This window comes from Taudactylus pleione, unplaced genomic scaffold (assembly GCF_031769625.1).
Source record: "Taudactylus pleione unplaced genomic scaffold, aTauple2 ptg001845l, whole genome shotgun sequence".
NCBI lineage: Eukaryota > Metazoa > Chordata > Amphibia > Anura > Myobatrachidae > Taudactylus > Taudactylus pleione.
Genome location: NW_028286242.1, coordinates 1,030,697 through 1,055,712, shown reverse-complemented (window position 1 = coordinate 1,055,712; position 25,016 = coordinate 1,030,697). Strand labels below are relative to the sequence as shown.

The 25,016-nt window shown below is 44.3% G+C and overlaps 1 protein-coding gene across 1 annotated transcript; it reads right to left on the bottom strand.

The window, feature by feature from the left end:
* Positions 1-4,036: 4,036 nt before the first annotated feature.
* LOC148436290 (uncharacterized) lies at positions 4,037-24,660 on the bottom strand (the record flags this gene model as incomplete). The annotated part of the gene is made up of 6 exons (XM_088465083.1): positions 24,545-24,660; positions 22,614-22,720; positions 18,595-18,692; positions 18,330-18,441; positions 16,943-17,037; positions 4,037-4,148 (listed from the first exon to the last, which is right to left on the bottom strand). Coding segments are annotated over exons 1-6 (541 nt in total), but the record flags the coding sequence as incomplete, so codon positions are not given.
* Between the last annotated feature and the right edge of the window lie 356 nt (positions 24,661-25,016).

Genomic DNA, 25,016 nt, shown 5'->3' with positions numbered 1-25,016 from the left:
GGAGGGTGTAGGATAAGAGAGTGCTGTAGTGACAGAGGAGGGTGTAGGATAAGAGATTGCTGTAGTGACAGGAGGGTGTAGGATAAGAGATTGCTGTAGTGACAGAGGAGGGTGCAGGATAAGAGATGGCTGTAGTGACAGAGGAGGGTGTAGGATAAGAGATTGCTGTAGTGACAGAGGAGGGTGTAGGATAAGAGATTGCTGTAGTGACAGAGGAGGGTGTAGGATAAGAGATTGCTGTAGTGACAGAGGAGGGTGTAGGATAAGAGATTGCTGTAGTGACAGAGGAGGGTGTAGGATAAGAGATTGCTGTAGTGACAGAGGAGGGTGTAGGATAAGAGATTGCTGTAGTGACAGAGGAGAGTGTAGGATAAGAGATTGCTGTAGTGACAGAGGAGGGTGTAGGATAAGAGATTGCTGTAGTGACAGAGGAGAGTGTAGGATAAGAGATTGCTGTAGTGACAGAGGAGGGTGTAGGATAAGAGATTGCTGTAGTGACAGAGGAGGGTGTAGGATAAGAGATGGCTGTAGTGACAGAGGAGGGTGTAGGATAAGAGAGTGCTGTAGTGACAGAGGAGGGTGTAGGTTAAGAGATGGCTGTAGTGACAGAGGAGGGTGTAGGATAAGAGATTGCTGTAGTGACAGAGGAGGGTGTAGGATAAGAGATTGCTGTAGTGACAGAGGAGGGTGTAGGATAAGAGATTGCTGTAGTGACAGAGGAGGGTGTAGGATAAGAGATTGCTGTAGTGACAGAGGAGGGTGTAGGATAAGAGATTGCTGTAGTGACAGAGGAGAGTGTAGGATAAGAGATTGCTGTAGTGACAGAGGAGGGTGTAGGATAAGAGATTGCTGTAGTGACAGAGGAGAGTGTAGGATAAGAGATTGCTGTAGTGACAGAGGAGGGTGTAGGATAAGAGATTGCTGTAGTGACAGAGGAGAGTGTAGGATAAGAGATTGCTGTAGTGACAGAGGAGGGTGTAGGATAAGAGATTGCTGTAGTGACAGAGGAGGGTGTAGGATAAGAGATTGCTGTAGTGACAGAGGAGAGTGTAGGATAAGAGATGGCTGTAGTGACAGAGGAGGGTGTAGGATAAGAGATTGCTGTAGTGACAGAGGAGGGTGTAGGATAAGAGATTGCTGTAGTGACAGAGGAGGGTGTAGGATAAGAGAGTGCTGTAGTGACAGAGGAGGGTGTAGGTTAAGAGATGGCTGTAGTGACAGAGGAGGGTGTAGGATAAGAGATTGCTGTAGTGACAGAGGAGAGTGTAGGATAAGAGATTGCTGTAGTGACAGAGGAGGGTGTAGGATAAGAGATTGCTGTAGTGACAGAGGAGAGTGTAGGATAAGAGATTGCTGTAGTGACAGAGGAGGGTGTAGGATAAGAGATTGCTGTAGTGACAGAGGAGGGTGTAGGATAAGAGATTGCTGTAGTGACAGAGGAGAGTGTAGGATAAGAGATGGCTGTAGTGACAGAGGAGGGTGTAGGATAAGAGATTGCTGTAGTGACAGAGGAGGGTGTAGGATAAGAGATTGCTGTAGTGACAGAGGAGGGTGTAGGATAAGAGAGTGCTGTAGTGACAGAGGAGGGTGTAGGATAAGAGATTGCTGTAGTGACAGAGGAGGGTGTAGGATAAGAGATGGCTGTAGTGACAGAGGGGGGTGTAGGATAAGAGATTGCTGTAGTGACAGAGGAGGATGTAGGATAAGAGATTGCTGTAGTGACAGAGGAGAGTGTAGGATAAGAGATGGCTGTAGTGACAGAGGAGGGTGTAGGATAAGAGATGGCTGTAGTGACAGAGGAGGGTGTAGGATAAGAGATTGCTGTAGTGACAGAGGAGGGTGTAGGATAAGAGATTGCTGTAGTGACAGAGGAGGGTGTAGGATAAGAGATTGCTGTAGTGACAGAGGAGGGTGTAGGATAAGAGATTGCTGTAGTGACAGAGGAGGGTGTAGGATAAGAGAGTGCTGTAGTGACAGAGGAGGGTGTAGGATAAGAGAGTGCTGTAGTGACAGAGGAGGGTGTAGGATAAGAGATTGCTGTAGTGACAGGAGGGTGTAGGATAAGAGATTGCTGTAGTGACAGAGGAGGGTGCAGGATAAGAGATGGCTGTAGTGACAGAGGAGGGTGTAGGATAAGAGAGTGCTGTAGTGACAGAGGAGGGTGTAGGATAAGAGAGTGCTGTAGTGACAGAGGAGGATGTAGGATAAGAGATTGCTGTAGTGACAGAGGAGGGTGTAGGATAAGAGAGTGCTGTAGTGACAGAGGAGGGTGTAGGATAAGAGAGTGCTGTAGTGACAGAGGAGGGTGTAGGATAAGAGAGTGCTGTAGTGACAGAGGAGGATGTAGGATAAGAGATTGCTGTAGTGACAGAGGAGGGTGTAGGATAAGAGATTGCTGTAGTGACAGAGGAGAGTGTAGGATAAGAGATTGCTGTAGTGACAGAGGAGGGTGTAGGATAAGAGATTGCTGTAGTGACAGAGGAGAGTGTAGGATAAGAGATTGCTGTAGTGACAGAGGAGGGTGTAGGATAAGAGATTGCTGTAGTGACAGAGGAGAGTGTAGGATAAGAGATTGCTGTAGTGACAGAGGAGGGTGTAGGATAAGAGATTGCTGTAGTGACAGAGGAGGGTGTAGGATAAGAGATTGCTGTAGTGACAGAGGAGAGTGTAGGATAAGAGATGGCTGTAGTGACAGAGGAGGGTGTAGGATAAGAGATTGCTGTAGTGACAGAGGAGGGTGTAGGATAAGAGATTGCTGTAGTGACAGAGGAGGGTGTAGGATAAGAGAGTGCTGTAGTGACAGAGGAGGGTGTAGGTTAAGAGATGGCTGTAGTGACAGAGGAGGGTGTAGGATAAGAGATTGCTGTAGTGACAGAGGAGAGTGTAGGATAAGAGATTGCTGTAGTGACAGAGGAGGGTGTAGGATAAGAGATTGCTGTAGTGACAGAGGAGAGTGTAGGATAAGAGATTGCTGTAGTGACAGAGGAGGGTGTAGGATAAGAGATTGCTGTAGTGACAGAGGAGGGTGTAGGATAAGAGATTGCTGTAGTGACAGAGGAGAGTGTAGGATAAGAGATGGCTGTAGTGACAGAGGAGGGTGTAGGATAAGAGATTGCTGTAGTGACAGAGGAGGGTGTAGGATAAGAGATTGCTGTAGTGACAGAGGAGGGTGTAGGATAAGAGAGTGCTGTAGTGACAGAGGAGGGTGTAGGATAAGAGATTGCTGTAGTGACAGAGGAGGGTGTAGGATAAGAGATGGCTGTAGTGACAGAGGGGGGTGTAGGATAAGAGATTGCTGTAGTGACAGAGGAGGATGTAGGATAAGAGATTGCTGTAGTGACAGAGGAGAGTGTAGGATAAGAGATGGCTGTAGTGACAGAGGAGGGTGTAGGATAAGAGATGGCTGTAGTGACAGAGGAGGGTGTAGGATAAGAGATTGCTGTAGTGACAGAGGAGGGTGTAGGATAAGAGATTGCTGTAGTGACAGAGGAGGGTGTAGGATAAGAGATTGCTGTAGTGACAGAGGAGGGTGTAGGATAAGAGATTGCTGTAGTGACAGAGGAGGGTGTAGGATAAGAGAGTGCTGTAGTGACAGAGGAGGGTGTAGGATAAGAGAGTGCTGTAGTGACAGAGGAGGGTGTAGGATAAGAGATTGCTGTAGTGACAGGAGGGTGTAGGATAAGAGATTGCTGTAGTGACAGAGGAGGGTGTAGGATAAGAGATTGCTGTAGTGACAGAGGAGGGTGCAGGATAAGAGATGGCTGTAGTGACAGAGGAGGGTGTAGGATAAGAGAGTGCTGTAGTGACAGAGGAGGGTGTAGGATAAGAGAGTGCTGTAGTGACAGAGGAGGATGTAGGATAAGAGATTGCTGTAGTGACAGAGGAGGGTGTAGGATAAGAGAGTGCTGTAGTGACAGAGGAGGGTGTAGGATAAGAGAGTGCTGTAGTGACAGAGGAAGGTGTAGGATAAGAGAGTGCTGTAGTGACAGAACAAGGAGAATATGTGACTGTTCTGTACTTAGTGATTATTACTCACCTGTGCTGATATCTGTAGGGATTTCCTCCTCCTTAATAGTCACAGGTATCACTTCCTCCTCATCTTTTATCTCTTCTTTTATGATAATATTAAAATCGCTGAGGTGTTCATCCTAGATGTTTCATAAAAAAACCAGGATAATGATATCTAGGAACCTAAAATTATTTATCTATAAACGGAGGTTCGAAGCTAATACACAACTGTTCAATCATTGAAGTGTATAATAATAATAAAAATTAAATTATAATAAATACAAGGAAGGTCTCTTATTGGAATACATAGAATCAATCATTCTGGATGAAAACATATTAAGCGTACTCTTGATTTTACTTGTAAGCAAACTCTACATATAGTAGACAGAGCAGAGGGAAATCCATCAAATACATTTACTAAAAGGTAGAGTGAGAATTTTCTATTTCTTCTTCAGGGTCCATAGGCTCCACAGGGAGACCTTGGGGTTTAGGAGATGGATCTGGAATCCGGGCACCACGCAGTTAAAAGCTTTCAGTTCCCAGGATGCACTGGTCCACTCTACCTATACTCCGCCCCCGAGCCAGAGGCACCTCAGTTTCGCTGGTGCCGGGCCGGAGTCGGGTCACCGTTACGCGGGGGGCTGCTTAGGCAGCCCTAAAGCTTTTTATTTTACTTCATTAGAGCGCGTAGCAGAAGACTGTCCATGGGACGTCTGCGCTGCCGCTCTGTCTCCCCTCCGGTGCCACGGGGATCTCGGCGGGCATCCCGGGGTCTGTGCTAGCCAAGGCCCCGTTGGAGGACCCAGACTACAGCCGGACGCTAAGGGGACAGGTAAGGTGGTTCACCGCTCGCGGTGACCTGCGCGGTAGCAGTCATACCTCCGGTCTCTAGGGACAGAGTGGAGGTGCTGAGGGTGGACGCAGGCTCTAGCCACCACGATCCACTAGCCCACCAGGGGCAATTGGTGCAGGAACCCGGGTGGTTAATAATCAGCAAGGGGAGACAGCGTCCCCATTAAAGCGGCTCCTCCCCTCAGCTCAGGGCGCCATTCCACTGAGGTCTGGCTTCCCTGTGCTGGTCTCCTCCTACGGCTACACCCCCTCTGATGTCTCCGGCGGCCATTTTCTTCAGTGGTGCAGTCGCAGCTCTCTCAGGATGGCGCGTGGTCCGGTCCCCCTACACACCTCTCCCCAGGGGTCAGAGTATATAGCACTATAGCCTACCAGACACTGAGTCTGTGTAGTTGAGTGTAGTGCCAATTTGCAGTAATTCCTGCATTGTATGTGACTTATGCTAACGCTGCCTGTCTGTGTCTTTGTTTCCTAACTGTCAGCATATATCTATATATTTCCTCTAATTCTACCCTAATACAGGTGTAGTTAGGGTGGTTCCTATGCCTCACATATATATAAAAAGGTTATATTTGTGAGGTCTGTCACATATTGTTGTGTGGTGCACTGTGCCATATTTAGGCAGTGGACTCTTGCAGCTTACCCAAGCAGTGTATTGTTCTCCTACTGGTATCCTAGATACTCATGGTTGCATTGTACCCAGTGCCATATTGGGTGTCATACTTTGCAGATATGTCTGACAAGGGTAACGAGCACACTTCTGCACCCACTCTGCTACCTTGCAGATTATGTGCTGCAGGTTTAAGGGAGGAGGATTTGGTTCAGGATGGATTATGTGTGAGGTGTTATAATCCTCCATTCACCTCAAACCCCCCAACACCGGTACAGGAGCCCCCTTGGGCTGTTTTTTCTCAGGGCCTGGCCTCCATTGCGGGCCGCCTAGTGGCCCCGGCTGTTTTTCCCCCTATGGGGTTACCTCAGCAGGCCTTCATTTTCTCACAGGGACTATCACAAATTATGCAGACTCCTCCTGTACCACAGCAGACTCATTCCGGACTGCCACAGGTTATGCCTCCACCATGGGTAGAGGTTTTCTCTACTTCAGTGCAGAGCCTGGTGGCTTTTTCTACTGCCCTTCAAACCATTTTGCAGGGAGAAACCCCTAAAGCCAGCTAAGCGTCCTATGTTGTCATCTCAGTCCACACAGCTCTCAGAGTCTGGGATGTCATCTGATGATGGAGAGGTTGCTGATGCCTCTAACCCCGAATCCTCTTAGCAAGAGGCGGAGACTAAGTCAAATATTAATATTCCTGCCTTGGTGCGTGCTGGCAGGTCCATATTGGTAATAGAGGATGACGAGCCAGCCCCTCAATCCAAACACCCTCTATTTAAATGAGTAAAGGTGACTTCCGCAGAATTCCCTCTATCAGATCAGCTAGTAGAACACATGGCTGCTGCCTGGCAATCACCCGGTAAGAGGTATCAGCCTCAAAAGGTGTTTGGCCTCATGTTACACATTTCCTGAGACTCATTGTAAAAAATAGGAATCACCCCCTGCTGTGGAGACTCATGTTACACGTCTAATAAAAAGTGCTACATTACCTATGCCTTCCATACCTTCTTTAAAATTGCTTTTCTACAGATAGAAAAGTGGAAACTTGCCTGAAATCGATATACTCTCTTTCAGGAGCTGTTGCCCATCCGTCCATGGCTATTTCATGGGTAGTTAAAGCTATAGAGAGCTGGGCAGATGCACTTGAGGACTCCTTCCCCTCGGAAGCTCCTGAGAATCAGGTGTCATTGGTGGGTCACATTAGGGATATGGCTGCATATATTGGTTAATTGGCAATTGATTTGATGGGTGGTTAGTTAATTGGAAAAAGTCCTCCCTCCCCTCACAGAGGATGGTTCACCTGGGAGCCGTTCTGGATTCTCAACAGCAAATAATCTTTCTGACTTCAGAAAAGATCTCCACATTACAACTACGAGTACGCAGATGCCTCCACAGTCGCCGGGTGTCAGTCCACTCAGCGATGCAGGTTCTGGGATCCATGGTGTCCATTTCGACATGGTGGAATATGCTCAGTTTCATTCCAAGACTCTGCAAGGGCTGATCCTTTCCAGGTGGAGCGGATTACCCCACCGGATCAAAGCTCAGACAATGGTGCTCTCTCTGGTGGTGAGTCTGTCTCTGTCTTGGTGGCTACTGACATCTCATCTAACCAAGGGTCGCCCCTTTTGGATCCCGGACAGGGTACTCCTAACAATGGACGCCAGTCTCCAGGACTGGGGCGCAGTGACTCGTCCGCACTCCTTTCAGGGCCATTAGACAGCAGTCAAAGCAACCCTTCCAATCAACATATTGGAACTTTGGGCAGTGTACAGGGCCCTCAAGCTGGTCAAGCACTTACTTCACGGAAAACCCGGGCAGGTTCAGTCCGACAACGCCAACACAGTGGCTTACATCAACCATCAAGTAGGCCCTGGAAGTCGGGCAGCAATGACAGAAGTGTCACACATTCTGACACGGGCAGAATGTCACCTCCTGGCCATTTCGGCAGTGCTCATTCTGGGAGTTCTCAATTGGGAAGCGGACTTCCTCAGCCGTCACGACGTGCATCCAGGGGAATGGTCTCTTCACCAAGAGACAACGAAAAAGAGAACCCAAAGGCGCTGAAACCTATGAACACAATAGGGGCCTACTTAGTAACACACTCCACCTGTTAACCAGCTAGCCCTACAGTTATGGGAAAAACTGGATAATTCCCAAGAAAAAAAATATATAAGAAAAGAGAAAGCGTAAGGGCGCTAATCAACTGGTAAAATTTTTAATGACACATAGACATGATACATGTAATGATCAAATCATCACCAAAAAATCGGGAGACATCACACAATAAAATAAAAACATTGAAAAATAAAAAATATATATATATAATGAATAAAAAAAACTATATATACCTGATATAATAAAGGATGAAAAACAAAGTAAAGATCTAAACTACCTAATAAATATACAGAAAGATCAGTATGCACCACATGAAATAGATGTAATCTCAAACAGCATATAGAATATATAAGCTCATATGAAGCATAATTCAATACTGCTTAGCAACATAAGAACAGGAGAGAGATAAATAGCGTTGTCACAATTGTGACTCCATTCCGGGAAAATTGCTTTGTATTTGTTTAGAATGGCTCGGTGTTCATTAGCACAACTCCCAGAAAAAATAGTCAGTATACGTAAAGTCTCCTGTGCTGGAAAAAAAGGGGGGGGGGGGGGGGGGACTGTGAATACGTCCGATTAAAACACTGTTTTATAGTGTGGCTGTGGAGTCTCAATATGGGTTTCCGATGGCAATTTTAGACAACATGCATGTTTGGTGGGTATTTATGTCCTACTCTATTTTCAACCACAGTGGTTACCCCTGTATGAAACGTGATGCTGCATGGCAGACGCAGAAGCCAGCAGTATTTGTTACCATTCGCTGGTTCTTTTCCAAATTCAGCAGGGAACCAGTGTCGTAGGAAGCGGAAGCCCGGAGACCTGTAGCCTTAACAGTAGTGAGCACTCGTGACGCGTTTCTCCGCCTCAGGCTCGTCGGCGGTTTCTTCAGACGATGAGCTCACACATCTTGGCAACAGCTATAAATACCAGACTAATTAGTCAATTGATAGCAGGCGTTTCATCCAAGTGCTGTTTTGCACATGCGCATTCTCAGATATTGCACGGACCTTGTTTAAATATACAAAGTATCCACAGAACAATGAATAGGCAACACTGTATTGCGAATGTTAGATAGATTTGCTGGTCGTTATAAGCACTTGGTTTTGTGCAGATGCAATAATTAGCATCAAATAGATGAAAATATATATGTATATAAACTATTTATTGGTACATAACTGACCTATTTAAAACGACATTAATACATACATAGAGAGCAAACAAAAAAACACATTACATATTGACCTAAAACAAATTCCAATTAATCAATATTGGATATATTTGGATACACACATTTCAATAGTTCGTATCAAGTAAATTAAAATATATAGAGAACTGTTTATTGGTGCATAACTAATCTGTTAAAAATAAAAGGACAGTATTTATAATTATAGAGAGAACAAACAAAAAGATCAGCATTCTAGATCAACCTATATCGGATTCCAATAAAACGATGTTAGATATATTTATGAGCACATATATATGTGCAAAAAAATCAAAAATAACACACATATCCGTGCGTGAATATACGGCACACATATATGTGTGTGCATGTACAGACTCACACACCCACATGACACCTAGAAATATAGATGAAAAATAGAAATGGAAATAAAAACATATAAGAAGATATATAAAGAGGAGAAACCAACGGCCAACCTCCACAAACCATGACGTTGATCAAATCATACCACATTTAGTGCGTCATGTTAGAAGTAGACCAATGATGTTTAATCAACACAATAATAGCGCAGAAAATAGATCACACATTTATAGATTTATTTTTTATTTTTTTTAAATTGAGTAAATTTTTATTGGTTTATAGAAATACATTAACGAATAACCAAACAAAATAAATAATAAAAAAATATGTATAATAAAAAAAATAATAATAACATATATATATATGTTATTATTTTTTTTTTTATTATATATATACATACATACACATACACACACACATACATACATACATACATACACACATATACACATAAATACATAATCAAATAACAGTATCTGGAATATAAAACCTAGATCTACAAACTGCATCCCAGATCCATTGCTTATAAAACATATAATATTAATGTGTATACCAAAACAATAAACATAGAGAATATATATATATATATATATATATATACGTACACACATACATACATACATATATATATATATACAAGTAAAACATATAAAAAAATAAAATAATAAAAATAAAAAAATACCACACTATACAAATATTGGAATATTGTCAAAAATAACACCTGAAAAATTGCCAAAATCAACTAGATCCCAACAAATTCTCAACTTATCACACAGCACATTACCTCCAACAAAGTAATAATCTACCTCATTATCCTAACAATAATATACCGGTCAATCATTAGGCAGTGCACGGGCATAACAGGATTTAAGCCAACTGCTCCAGATACGTTCATACTTCTTCTCAGCTTTGCGACAAATAAACACATGTTTTTCATGTACAACAGTGGTACGGACCAAGGATAGCCAAGCATTATAATCTGGTCCTGTAGGAGCCATCCACGACCGAGCCACACATATTGACAATGTATTGTTTAAGATATCTGTCCACTACCTCATCGTCCATAGAGCCTAAACAGCACGTCAATGGCGTAGCTAAAGTGGGAGCAATACCTGTATTGGACAAAACTCTCAGAACCTTATTCCAAAAAGTGCTAACCACCGGACAATCCCATAGAAGGTGCCAGAAAGTACAGCTACTAATTTTACACTTAGGGCACATGTCAGATGCTCTCCCCCCAAATTTTAGCAAACGAACGGGAGTTAAATAGGTACGGTGTAGAATAAACAGTTGAATCTGTTGAAATCTTATAGAAGTCATGGAAATACGAGGAGCTTCTAGAGCATTATCCCATTCCGTATCACTTATAAGGCCAATATCTCTCTCCCACTTTGATCTAAGATGTGGTAAACTATCCTTATGATAAGAAGACAATATATAGGAGTATAAGTAAGAAAGCGTCTTCCGGGGACCTAAAGATAAAAGGAATGACTTCAATGGGGATATTTGAATTAGAGGAGGGCCATCTGAAAATTGAGCCGAGAGAGCATGCCGTAATTGTAAATATCTATAGAAATATGATTGAGGGAGATGATGAGCTTCTTGGAGTTGTGCAAAAGATTTAAGAATTGAAGTGTCATATAAATGACCCAATGTAGTTACACCGTTAGAACCCCATGTCACCTCAAGCTGTAAAGAGGCCAGTTCAGGTAATATACGATAACTACATAGAGAAGTGTCTGGATCTAATCCCGTAAACTGTAGAATACTAGATACCAATTTCCACACATTTATAGATTTTAAACAGAGTGATAAAAAATACATTCCAGATACCATCCGCAGTGAATTATCCTACAGTCCTATCACATTAAACCTAATGTAGCCAGAGCTCCATCCTAGTCCTACTGCTCAACCTATCTGTATAGCCATATGATTGCATAGGAAGTATTTGTAATATTGGAAACTGGGGATGTGACAGCCTAGCGATTCATTGTTTAATCTACATAATGTGGCCATATCTATTGGTGCTATCAACCTATACTAATTAATAATGAGTATAAAATTGGGAATTGTGCAGACATGTACATAGAAATGAGAAATATATAGCTCCCCATATCATATGAGGACATATCTCAGTGGATACTGTGCTCGCCAGCAAAAAACCCCAAGATATCACAGAGCAAGGTTCCCAAAATAACACAGAGTAGAGCTGAACTGGCACAGGCTGGACCAACCAACGAGGAATCAGTCTCCGTCATCAGACCCCACCGCATCATTCAAACCTAATGAGAGTGTTTAAACAGAAGGAGAAAACACCCCCTACAGTAACAGGGAATAGCATAACTAAAAACAATAAAGCTAATAATAATATTAATTAATAATATTACAGTCAAAGCAATAGATCATTGGAATCCGATATAGGTTGATCTAGAATGCTGATCTTTTTGTTTGTTCTCTCTATAATTATAAATACTGTCCTTTTATTTTTAACAGATTAGTTATGCACCAATAAACAGTTCTCTATATATTTTAATTTACTTGATACGAACTATTGAAATGTGTGTATCCAAATATATCCAATATTGATTAATTGGAATTTGTTTTAGGTCAATATGTAATGTGTTTTTTTGTTTGCTCTCTATGTATGTATTAATGTCGTTTTAAATAGGTCAGTTATGTACCAATAAATAGTTTATATACATATATATTTTCATCTATTTGATGCTAATTATTGAATCTGCACAAAACCAAGTGCTTATAACGACCAGCAAATCTATCTAACATTCGCAATACAGTGTTGCCTATTCATTGTTCTGTGGATACTTTGTTTATTTAAACAAGGTCCGTGCAATATCTGAGAATGCGCATGTGCAAAACAGCACTTGGATGAAACGCCTGCTATCAATTGACTAATTAGTCTGGTATTTATAGCTGTTGCCAAGATGTGTGAGCTCATCGTCTGAAGAAACCGCCGACGAGCCTGAGGCGGAGAAACGCGTCACGAGTGCTCACTACTGTTAAGGCTACGGGTCTCCGGGCTTCCGCTTCCCACGACACTGGTTCCCTGCTGAATTTGGAAAAGAACCAGCGAATGGTAACAAATACTGCTGGCTTCTGCGTCTGCCATGCAGCATCACGTTTCATACAGGGGTAACCACTGTGGTTGAAAATAGAGTGGGACATAAATACCCACCAAACATGCATGTTGTCTAAAATTGCCATCGGAAACCCATATTGAGACTCCACAGCCACACTATAAAACAGTGTTTTAATCGGACGTATTCACAGTCCCCCCCCCTCCCCTTTTTTCCAGTACAGGAGACATTACGTATACGGACTATTTTTTCTGGGAGTTGTGCTAATGAACACCGAGCCATTCTAAACAAATACAAAGCAATTTTCCCGGAATGGAGTCACAATTGTGACAACTCTATTTATCTCTCTCCTGTTGCTAAGCAGTATTGAATTATGCTTCATATGAGCTTATATATTCTATATGCTGTTTTAGATTACATCTATTTCATGTGGTGCATACTGATCTTTTTGTATATTTATTAGGTAGTTTAGATCTTTACTTTGTTTTTCATCCTTTATTATATCAGGTATATATAGGTTTTTTTATTCATATATATATATATATATATATATATATATATATATATATATATATATATTTTATTTTTCAATGTTTTTATTTTATTGTGTGATGTCTCCCGATTTTTTAGTGATGATTTGATCATTACATATATCATGTCTATGTGTCATTAAAAATTTTACCAGTTGATTAGCGCCCTTACGATTTCTCTTTTCTTCACCAAGAGGTGTTTCAACTCCTAGTGGATAAGTGGGGCCTCCCAGTGGTGGACCTCATGGCCTCCCGACACAATCACAAATTGCCAGTGTATGGGTCCAGAACAAGAGATGCAGAGGAAACCTTGGTGGACGCTCTGTCAGTGATGTGGACCATCCAGTTTGCATACCTGTTTCCTCCAGTCTCCCTTCTTCCTCGAGTTCTTTGGAAGTTCAAACAAGACAGTGGCACTGTCCTGCTGGTGGCTCCAGCTTGGCCCAGACGTCATTGGTACTCAGATCTTCAGAGTCTCTCCATCGACACTCCGTTCCGGTTGCCTTAACGTCTGGACCTGTTGTCTCAGGGTCCTTGCCTTTATCCGGACCTGGATAGTCTGTCTTTGACGGCGTGGCTCTTGAGACATCCCTCCTAAGGTCCAAAGGATTCTCTCGCTCAGCCGTCAACACGATGCTTAGAGCGTGTAAGCCAGCTTCTGCTAGGATCTACTATAGAGTGGCATACATATTTCCAATGGAGTCGTCCCAGAAATTTCGACCCTCAGGTGTTTCAGTTTTCCAGAGTCCTGGCCTTCTTTCACGCTGGGTTGAACCTCGGCCTCCGCCTGGCCTCGTTGAAAGTGCATGTCTCTGCTCTGTCCAACGTAGACTTGCTCCACTACCTGATATCCACACCTTCCTCCAGGGTGTCCTCACGATTCAACCTCCTTTTGTCCCCCCAGTGGCTCCTTGGGATTTGGCGGTAGTTCTTCAAGCCCTTCAGGGTCCTCCTTTTGAACCACTAGAATTGGTGGATCTGAAGTGGTTAACAGCTAAGACTCTTTTTGTTCTGCATCCGCCAGGAGAGTACCAGAGTTAGGGGCGCCCTCCTGTCGCTCCCCTTTTCTGATATTTCACCAGGACAGGGCTGTGCTTCGGACTCGCCCCCTGGGTTTCTTCCTAAAGTTGTTTCTAGTTTCCACATTAATGAGGAAATTATAGTCCCGGCCTTTCAATTACCAGACCTCTCGGCTGTGAAGACTCTTTGGATGTGGTCCACGCCCTCAGGATTTATGTGGAGCATACCAGTTCCCTCCGAAAATCTGACTCTTGTTTGTACTCTATGGATTTCACAAGAAGGGGTGGCCAGCCAATAAACAAACATTGGCTAGATGGCTTCGTATGACTATCTCAGGCAGGCCTTCCTGTTCCGGCTTCTGTTCATGCTCATTCCAATCAGTCTGTGGGTCCCTCATGGGCAGCTCGCCGTGGCGCCTCGGCTGTTCAGCTGTGTAAGGCAGCCACGTGGTCCAGACCTTTCTAAGGTTCTATGCCTTTGATACCGTCGCCTCTCAGGATGCTTCGTTTGGGCGCCGGATTCTCCTCTCAGCGCAGGAGCATCCCCACCCTTAAAAGGACTGCTTTGGGACATCCCCAAGGTCTCCCTGTGGAGCCTATGGACCCTGAAGGAGAAAATTAGAGCTATAGTAAGAAATTACCTTTGTTAACTCTCTTTCTTCAAAATCCATAGGGTCCACAGGGCACCCGCCCTGACGTACTTGGCTTCATATGGGCTATGTTGCTGGTCACCGGTTTCCCGTCTCCTTCTCTGTGAAAGTGTGATTCTTGAGTGTTCCAGTCTTCCTTCTCTCTTATGCTCCTCCGGCCTTTGGCTTGTTATGACCTGAGGTGCCTCTGGCTCGGGGGCGGGGTATAGGGAAAGTGGACCAGTGCATCCTGGGAGCTGAAAGCTTTTAACTACATTGTGCCCGGATTCCAGATCTATCACCTACACCCCAAGGTCTCTCTGTGGACCCTATGGACTTCGAAGAAAGAGCGTTAACAAAGGTAAGTTCTTACCATAACTCTCATTTTATTGGAGTTCATGATATCAGCCATGACATAAATGTAGCTTGGGTTACAGGGTTATGGGGCCTATTTATAAACAAATTTTATCATATGCAATAGGTGATAAAACTTGTAGTGTATGATAACTGTACTCCAGCCAATCAGCTTCTAACTGTCATCTGTTTGAAAACACAGTTGAGAGCCGATTGGCTGGAGCACTATTTATCATGTGCAACGAGTTTTATCATTTGTTGTGTATAATAAAACTTGTTGATAAATAGGCCCCTTAGTGAAGAAAATATAGAGGTTGTTTTGGAAAATAGGCAGTCACAGGACTCATGCTGGCAGATTACCCTTGTGACCTCTGAACCCGAAAAGACAACACCAGACATATCCTTCAGCATATATCCCACCCCAGGGGAAAAACTCCTCACACCTAAGGAAATACCTTGAATAAGAATTGATTTACCAAGTCCCTTAAATAGCCATAAACCTGAACATATAACAAAGACCCTACAATTATTATATTACAGCTTACATAACAAGCATAGAGCATACATTACAAGCCTCTTGGTGGAGCATAGTCCGAGTCTTCCAAATTCTCTTAGTGGTCTTAGTATCTAACCCAAGGCATTCAGTTGGCATAGACCAGTGCACAACCAGGATGACAGTTCATCAAGCTTACACTTATTCTATATCATTGATGCTCCTGGACAGTCCAGTAGGAACTGCAATTCCCTGCCGGCCCTTTCTTACAAAGTCCCTCATCTAGTTTTTTGGGCACCCCTTTTTAGATCTGCACTGGTTCCATCCATAGTAGGTTCAGAGTATCAGTGCAGAGCCCGTCTTGTCTACTGCCATGTCCTTGGTCCTTATTTTCTAGGGGTGACTAAGGGACTCGGTCTCCTCCTCCCATTCTCGAGGAGCCTCTACAGATGTTGGACTCTAATGTAGTACAACGAAGGAACAGAAACACTGTAAACACGGCAGGCTGGTGGTGCTGAAATTAACACACAAATGCTTTCTTACAGCACTCTGGAGCTTACCAGCATCTCTGGTCCAAAGTGGCCGGACTGCCGCAGTATGAAGTCTCAGAACCTATAATGGCAGGGAGAGACGGATACCTAACTAACCTAGCGCTGACCTAGGGCACTTTAGCACATTTCCTAGTTGCCCCACTCCCATCCCATTCCCCCCTTCCTGCTTAAATCCATGCGTGTGGGTCATGTGGGGTCCTGGACAGGGTGTGGCTCAAATATTGTAGACACCTCCTCTCCTTGCCTATACGACTGCTCTATTTCCACCTCGTACTCCTATCTGGGGTGCCGCTCTCATCTCTGGTGCTTCTAGCACACTCTTGTCAATACCTCAGCAGTGTATTGCATCAGCTGAGTGTGCTAGAAGCACCAGAGCAGAGAGCGACACCCTAGGCAGGAAAGAGGAACTCCTAGGGCTGGCTTAAGTGAGACTTCTGTCCACAGCTGGACCCCTCCCCCTGCATCACAAGCCCCACATCATATAAATATCTGCACTATTCTGTTAAAACCTGATGGCGGTAGGTAGCGAGATAAGATGGCAGAGGGAACCGGCTATAGACTGGCAGCAGACTATGGCATAATCTGGAACGGTAAACTCTATGTATAATGTACTAAAGATATATAGAAAATGGTTTCATATGCAAGTCAGGGGTTATATTCCCACAATAGAATCTGTACAAATCTGCTTCTGATCATTAGGTACCTCCTACCCAGTGACGTCACAAGGGGGGTGCGGGCCGCACCCGGGTGTCACCAAAGTGCCGATTCCCCCTCAGTGACAGGAGCTGGGTGCTGCACTGTAGAATTACAGGCAGCACTCGGCTCCTGTCACAGTGAGGGAGCCGACACTACAAGTCCCCAGGGGCAGCCCGCACCTCCGGGACTCCCTGGTGAGACTAAAACTGGGGTTCGGGTGTGTGGCCCCGCCCCCACCTGTGAGGTCACACCCCCTGTCACAAAGCCATGCCCCCTTTATCCTGGCACTGCTAAGCTGCCTGCACCAGGTGCATCAACATATAGGGACGCCACTGGTCCTACCCACAAGCCACCTCGCCCTTATTAAGAATGGCTTTTTCAGCTGGGAATTTCAAAATGTACGAGCCCAGATGTCTGCATGCTAGTACAGGTAAATGCTCCAGCTACCTGATAGTCCTGTTGGATACTGTGATCTTCATCTGCATGGTCCTGAGAATATAAAGCAGAAGGACGGTCTGGGGATTTTCTGCTAACGGATCCATCTGTAAGACACATGCATCAGGAGTATTGGACATTTGTAATAGGTGAGGAACATAGCGGACCAGATCATGTGTTGAAAACGGCACGGTTATTAATTAAATAATGCCCCCCCCTCCCCCTGAAAGGTTTAGACCAGATGTTCACCAAAACTGCCCCATAAAGGTGATTAGGGCCACATGGCGGCATAGGCCAGCTGATACGCACCATATTATCAGACCTGGAGAGGCCCAAACTTTTGGATGGCATAATATGTATAGTGCTGAGGATGAGCTACATCACTAGTGCCTACAGTCCAGGGGCAGGCAACGTGCGGCACTCCAGCTGCTGTGAAACTACACTTCCCAGCACACCTTGCCACAGTTTTAGCACGCTCAAAAGTAATACTGTGGCAAGGCATGCTGGGAAGTGTAGTTCCACAGCAAATGGCCGGACACACGTTGCCTACCTCTGGCCTATACACGCCACCTATTTATCTGAACCAACCAAATATGGGTGGGAGCCAATAACTGTTGTTTTTAAATCCAACACTGAACAATGAGAGTCACACCTTGACCTTGAACAGAAGACCAATGGCTGGTGAACTGAGGTTCTGTGGGGCCGATTCAGTTACTCGCCAAGTTCACATTTTGGGCATGCACAGGAGTCGTTCCAACGATTCCAGACATAGTGAGGCTCCAGATGTCAGGTGAGTGACAGTCTGCAACCATTCGGGGGGGGGGGGGGGGGGGGGGGGGGGAAGAGGTGGACCGTTACAGAAAACGGGGGAGTGTCAAAGCCAGCGGCTGCGTCCTTGGACGCAGTTTCACCGGCCTCGGCAGCGTGGTTTTACAGGACATTTGAGTACCATTAGCATAACTGCATACAAAACGCCATTGTGGGAATTAGCGCTGCCCAGCTTACATCAGTGGTAGAGAATCAGAAATTGCAGGTGACTGTAAACCCTCGATGTGTGGACACTGCTAACAATGGCGAGATGGGGACAATGGGAAGGATCCACTCTCTGCAGAGAAACAACAGGATCATCCGCAGAAGGGAGAAACCACTGCAGCAAGGAGACAGACCTGCACAGACGCTACTAGAACTTACCCATGCTCCACTGCTGGAAGGTCACATGAGGAGGGTGGGTGCCCAGCATCCCGGGGGTGGGACAACCCACATGTAATATCGGAGACCCCGGATTAGACTGTGATGATTAGATCACAGTCTATTCAAGGCACAGTATGCAGATTATAGTTCAGAAGACTCCTAAAAGGACAATGTGGAGTATTTACTGCTCTTAATGTGCATTACTCACCTGTGCTGATAGCTGTAGGGATTTCCTCCTCCTTACACTGATGATCACCCATCACATACGTCTCCTCTTCCTCTTTTATACCTTCTACTTTAATATCATTCAGGTTCTCAGCCTAAATATACCACAAAACAATATAGAATAATGTCCGATTTAATGAATTAAGATAAACATAAGAATTATAGGAGTATAAGATTCACACAGCTTCTTTGCAGATCATATCGTGTAGTCACATCTGTACTTTGGTGAGACCCCGAATCCCACCTACCTGATCCTCCTGTGGGACACTGTGATTCTCCTCTGTATCATCCTGGGAATAAAGAGGACGGGGACATCTCTCTGGGGTATTCCTGTTACTGGCTCCATCTGTAGGAGACACAGTGACTGATTACACTGTATATATGTGATTATCAGATGATGTGTATATAGGTGGCCCCATAGCTGCTCTCTCCATTACAGTAAGTGACAGTCTCCTCTTATCCAGTGATGTGAGGGGCCGGTGATTCTCCATCATCATGTCCTTGTACAGACCCCTGTGTTCCTCTATATACTCCCACTCCTCCATGGAGAAATAGACAGCGACGTCCTCACACCTTATAGGAACCTTACACACACACACAATGATACAGTCATGGTAATGTGTAATCAATTAGTATCAATTAGTAGCAAATGGGTTAAATCTAAATGCTTTTTTTTTTTAATTCTTTATTTAGAAAGCTCACAGAGAAGTAACATAGAAAAACACAAATATAATAAACAGTATACATGAGCCATTTTTTTTTTCAAAAAAATAAATAGCGATAAGCATATGAGGAGGGTCAGTAGAGGGGGTGGGAGGGTATTGGGAGGGAGGGGAACAGGACTATCAAGAGAAGCAAAATATCATAGAGAATGGCAAATGCTGGACAAGAAGTATTATAAGGTAGAGAGAAAAACGTGCCATTTGGAGAACAGGAGAGAAGAATATTCAGTTAATTAAGGAGGTTTGCATAGAGAAGACGAATTAGGGGGAGCAGACTCAACAATAGCACATGAATCACATATGGGTAGTGAGCGAAGGGAGCAGAGGTGGCGAAGTGCGACGGAGTCCAAACTTGAGAGAACATATGACCTCTATCATGAAGATAGTAGGTAATATTTTCTATTTCCGCTAGAAGTCGGGTTTGTGATTTTAGGGCAGGGAGGGTCGGTGGAAGAGGGTTTTTCCAGTTACGAGCAATCAAACTTCTAGCAGCAACTAAAATGTGAGACAGCAATTTAACAAAGCGGTTGCTGAGATCAGGAGGGGTGTACTTAAAAGGAAGGTCCATGGGTCTTTTGGAATCGGGTCTCCAAAGACAGTGTTCAGAATAGCATGAACCGAGGTCCAGAAAGGCTCAAGAGCCGGACGGGTCCACCAGATATGGGTTAGGGTACCTCGGAGGCCACAGTTTCTCCAGCAGAGGGGTGAGGCAGAAGGGAACATATGGGAGAGCCGTACTGGGGTATAGTACCAACGGCAATACAATTTGTAAGAAGTTTCTTTAAGGTGGGTAGAGATAGAGGTTTTAGCAATTGCCAGTCTCATGTCGTCCCAAGCCTCTTCGTCAGGTGGGAGGGACTTATCTATCTCGCAGGAGGATTCATGGGGATTATTAGTAGGCAGAGCAGCATCAATGAGGATGCCGTATATTTTATAGAGATCATCCCTTTGAACATAGGGGGTCATTCAGACCCGCTCGCGAGCAAAGGTCGCTCGCAAGCGGGTCGATGTTGTGCGAATGCGCACGACGGAGGGAGCTCCGTCGTGCGCATGCGCGAGACCCGGCGAGCGACGAGAAATACGTCGCTCGGGATCTCGCATCAAAGGGGGCGTGCTGTCGATGGTGACTGACAGCACACCCCCTTTGGTGGGCGTGCCGGGGGCGTGGCTGCCAGACGGAGGCGTTCCCATGGGAACGCCTACCGTCTGAGTCCGGCCCCACTGACATCAGTAATGATGTCAGTGGGAGTGACTTTGGCTCTGATAGAGCCAAAATCACTCCTGGGCTTGCGGCAACGAGACCCTACCGCAGGGTCTCGTCGCAAGCCCGATGGTCGTGATGGTCTTTGACCATCGCGACCATCATCATGGACGCTCGCATAAGCTGTGGGTGGTAACCCACAGCTATGCGAGCGTCCAAAAGGCCGCTCCACATTTAAATAGGACGGCCCTGATTCAGAGCGAGCGCTCTGGTCAGAGCGTTCAGCTCTGAATCAGGCCCCTAGGGCAATGTTTACAGAGTCGTTCAAAAGGATTGAGGTCGCGGGAAATGGGGCCTGTGGTAGGGAGCCTAAAAAATTTCGTATTTGGAAATATTCAAAGGGATTTAGAGATTGAGTTGGACATTGCAGTTGTGGATCTTAGAGAGAGAGAGACAGAGCCCTTGTGAACAAAAATCAGCAGGAAATTTGAGGGACGCTGTTATCCACGACTTCATGCGGACCGCATCTAAACCTGGCCGGAAATTGGGGTTACACCATATCGGGGTAAGAGGAGATATAGGAGTGGTAATATCAAATTAAGTGAGTATAAGACCCATATGTGAAGGAGGAATTTAAGTGTTGGAGGAAGGTTAGAGGGAGGAGGACAGTGTTTATTTTGTAGACCCCATAGGGAAGAGAGGTCTGGGGAATTGATATAGGTAGAGTCAATATGAAGCCAGGAGGACATTCCAAGGGGGGGTGGGGGGGGAGTAGGATGAAACTATTTGGGAAAAGTGTAAAGCTAGATAGTAGCGCTTAAAATCCGGGAGATCTCTACCCCCTTTGGAAATAGGTTTTTTAAGGATGGACAAAGATAGCCGAGGGGGCTTACCATTCCAAATAAAACGGTTGACAGATTTCTGAAGGTTTTGAAGGAGGGTAAGGGGGACCGCCACTGGGAGGGTCTGGAAAAGGTAGAGCCATTTGGGGAGAAAATTAATTTTCACTGCGATGATCCTGTCCAGCCATGAGATTATAAGCCGTTTCCAGGAAGTCAGATCCGTTTGTAGTTTCGTAAAAAGCTGGGGAAAATTTTCCTGATATAAAAGATCATAATGGGATGTCAGGAAGACCCCGAGGTATTTAATTTTTCTATGTTGCCACTTAAAACTGTAGGAGGATTTAAGGGTCTCAGCATCCTGGTGGGGGATATGGAGGGGCATGGCCTCAGATTTTTAAAAAAATCTAAATGTATATTGATCATCCTATAAACACAAGAACCATCGCTGGTGGCCGAGGTGTTCCAAGAGGTTATAGTGACTGCAAACTGGTTGTTGGTATCACACACAAGCCAGAATATACAAGATATATTATATACGATTAGAAATTATGAAATCTTAGAAATAACAGAACATCCTGCACTTCCCCACATCTCTATATCAGTGCATCACTGCACCACCTGCTGGTTGGGGCATTACCTCATGCCCAGTTACCCTAAGCAACGAACATTTAGAGCCCCTTCCCCCTCACGCTACTACCAGGGAATAGAAAGAAGGTAGAAAAGGAGTAAGGACACCTAGTCATGGGAAACATGGATCACACAAGGGAGGGAACAAGGGACACTCTCAAGAAGCAGGAATGGAAGGACACAAGTAACACACAGAAGGAGCAGGTAACAGGTAAGAGACACCAGGGGGTAAATTTACTAAAGTGAGAGTTTTTAGAAGTGAGTTGTAGAAGTGATGTTGCCCATAGCAACCAATCAGATTCTAGCTATTATCTTCTAGAAGGTGCTAGTTAAATGTTAAGTAGAATCTGATTGGTTGCTACAGGCAACATCTCTTATAAAACTCACTTCTAAAAACTCTCACTTTAGTAAATTTACCCCCAGGAGTAAGTAAGAGATATAATGTACCAGTCACAGATACAGTAAACAAGGTACACATAAAAGGGGTAACTATGTAAGGACACTAAATACAAAAAATAAAAAAAACCAGCTGATTATCATTACTGTTTATTTGTATAGCGCTACCAATTTTACGAAGCACTGTACAGAGATAATATTTGCCATTATATCAGTCCCTTCCCCTGAGCTTACAGTCTAAATCAGGGGGTATTCAACATGCGGCACCTCCATCTGCTGTGGCACTACACATCCCAACATGACCTACCACAGTTTTGCTATTAGGACATTCTAAAACTGTGGATGAGCATGCTGGGATGTATAGTTCCAAAGCAGCGCAGGGGACGCTTGTTGAATACCCCTGGTCTAAATTCCTTAACGTACAAGAACACACAAACATACAGAATAGGGTTCATTTTGACAGAATCCAATCAACCTACCCGTATGTTTTTGAACTGTGGGAGGAAACCGAAGTACCGGGAGGAAGTCCATGAAAACACAGGGAAAACAAACAAACTCCACACATATAGAGCCCTGATCACAGCATCTATAAAAAAACAACAACACAGGCACAGATGTCAGAGCAGTGGGATTGTATTGTATCATCTATACCGATAATCAGAAAACGGTTTCATATTACATGCACATCGTGTAATGTTAGATTGTGTTCGTAATCGGATATGGGCATAGTGATCAGAAGTAATCTATAGAATATGATTATATACATTAGTCTGGATACAGGGATTTTAGTGTGATTACTCTATGTACGTTACGGAAAAGCCATGACAGACTGTTGTTGATCTAAACAGTATGACACAATCCGATATAAACAGCACCAATGATATATAACTTCCAAATATCATCCAGACTGAAAATATACTACTTATTAAATGGCAGGCAAAACACACCAATAATAGAATCTCCAAATACAGAAGTATATAATTAAGGATCCATGGGAAATATTTCATGTTTGCAGTCATACATACATATATAGTACTGTGCTCCTCATCAGGTCATGCTTACCGACATTTAATCTAATTGGGTTAAAATTGATTTACAGGGCCCATACAATATATATTGAGAATTACATCTAACATGCATACAACATGTACGCCCAAATCCTTACCAGCTAAGGATGTATGTATTATATAGTGTATGAGGGAATAATATTACACAGACAGGAGACAACAGAGTCTGCTCCATATGTATTATACCATCTATGAGGGAATAACATTACACAGGCAGGAGAGAGTCTGTTCCATATGCATTATACAGTGTATGAGGGAATAACATTACACAGACAGGAGACACCAGAGTCTGCTCCATATGAATTATACACTGTATGAGGGAATAACATTACACAGACAGGAGACACCAGAGTCTGCTCCATATGTATTATACACTGTATGAGGGAATAACATTACACAGACAGAAGACACCAGAGTCTGCTCCATATGTATTATACCGTGTATGAGGGAATAACATTACACAGACAGGAGACACCAGAGCCTGCTCCATATGTATTATACCTTGTATGAGGGAATAACATTACACAGGCAGGAGACACCAGAGTCTGCTCCATATGTATTATACATTGTATGAGGGAATAACATTACACAGACAGGAGACACCAGAGCCTGCTCCATATGTATTATACCTTGTATGAGGGAATAACATTACACAGGCAGGAGACACCAGAGTCTGCTCCATATGTATTATACATTGTATGAGGGAATAACATTACACAGACAGGAGACACCAGAGCCTGCTCCATATGTATTATACCGTGTATGAGGGAATAACATTACACAGGCAGGAGACACCAGAGTCTGCTCCATATGTATTATACCGTGTATGAGGGGATATACAGTGTATGAGGGAATAACATTACACAGACAGAAGACACCAGAGTCTGCTCCATATGTATTTTACCATCTATGAGGGGATAACATTACACAGACAGGAGACACCAGAGTCTGCTCCATATGTATTATACACTGTATGAGGGAATAACATTACACAGACAGGAAACACCAGAGTCTGCTCCATATGTATTATACAGTGTATGAGGGAATAACATTACACAGACAGGAGACACCAGAGTCTGCTCCATATGTATTATACACTGTATGAGGGAATAACATTACACAGACAGGAGACACCAGAGTCTGCTCCATATGTATCATACAGTGTATGAGGGAATAACATTACACAGACAGGAGATACCAGAGTCTGCTCCATATGTATTATACAGTGTATGAGGGAATAACATTACACAGACAGGAGACACCAGAGTCAGCTCCATATGTATTATACCGCGTATGAGGGAATAACATTCATGTAAAATGACTGTATAACATAATATAATTACCCGCTGTAGTTGCCCATCAACTGTGGGAGGCCACGGCTTCCCCATTATCCCTAGGCGACGGCCCCAATTGTCCTGTCACATCAATCAATACCACTTCCGCCCTGTGCGTTCCATAGCTCTACTTCCGCTCCGTGCGTTCCACAGCTGCAGTATCTCCCAGGATGCATTGCGGGACAATCTTCTATCTTGGGCTTGTAAGGCTGCAACTGTTGGTGCTTTGCAAATTCATGTCCCAGCGAGCAAGCGTTCTAGCTTAGTGAGGCATGCTGGGACTTGTAGTTGCCCATCAACTATGGGAGGCCACGGCTTCCCCATTATACCTAGGATACGGCCCCAATTGTTCTGTAGATATTACAATAGCGCCCTCTGGAGGTGTCACCCGGTGATTGCACTATAGAATTGATAAAGTCGATTTTAAATACAATTGCAAGCTGGTGCAAACCCTGCAATAGAACCGCATCAACTAAACACA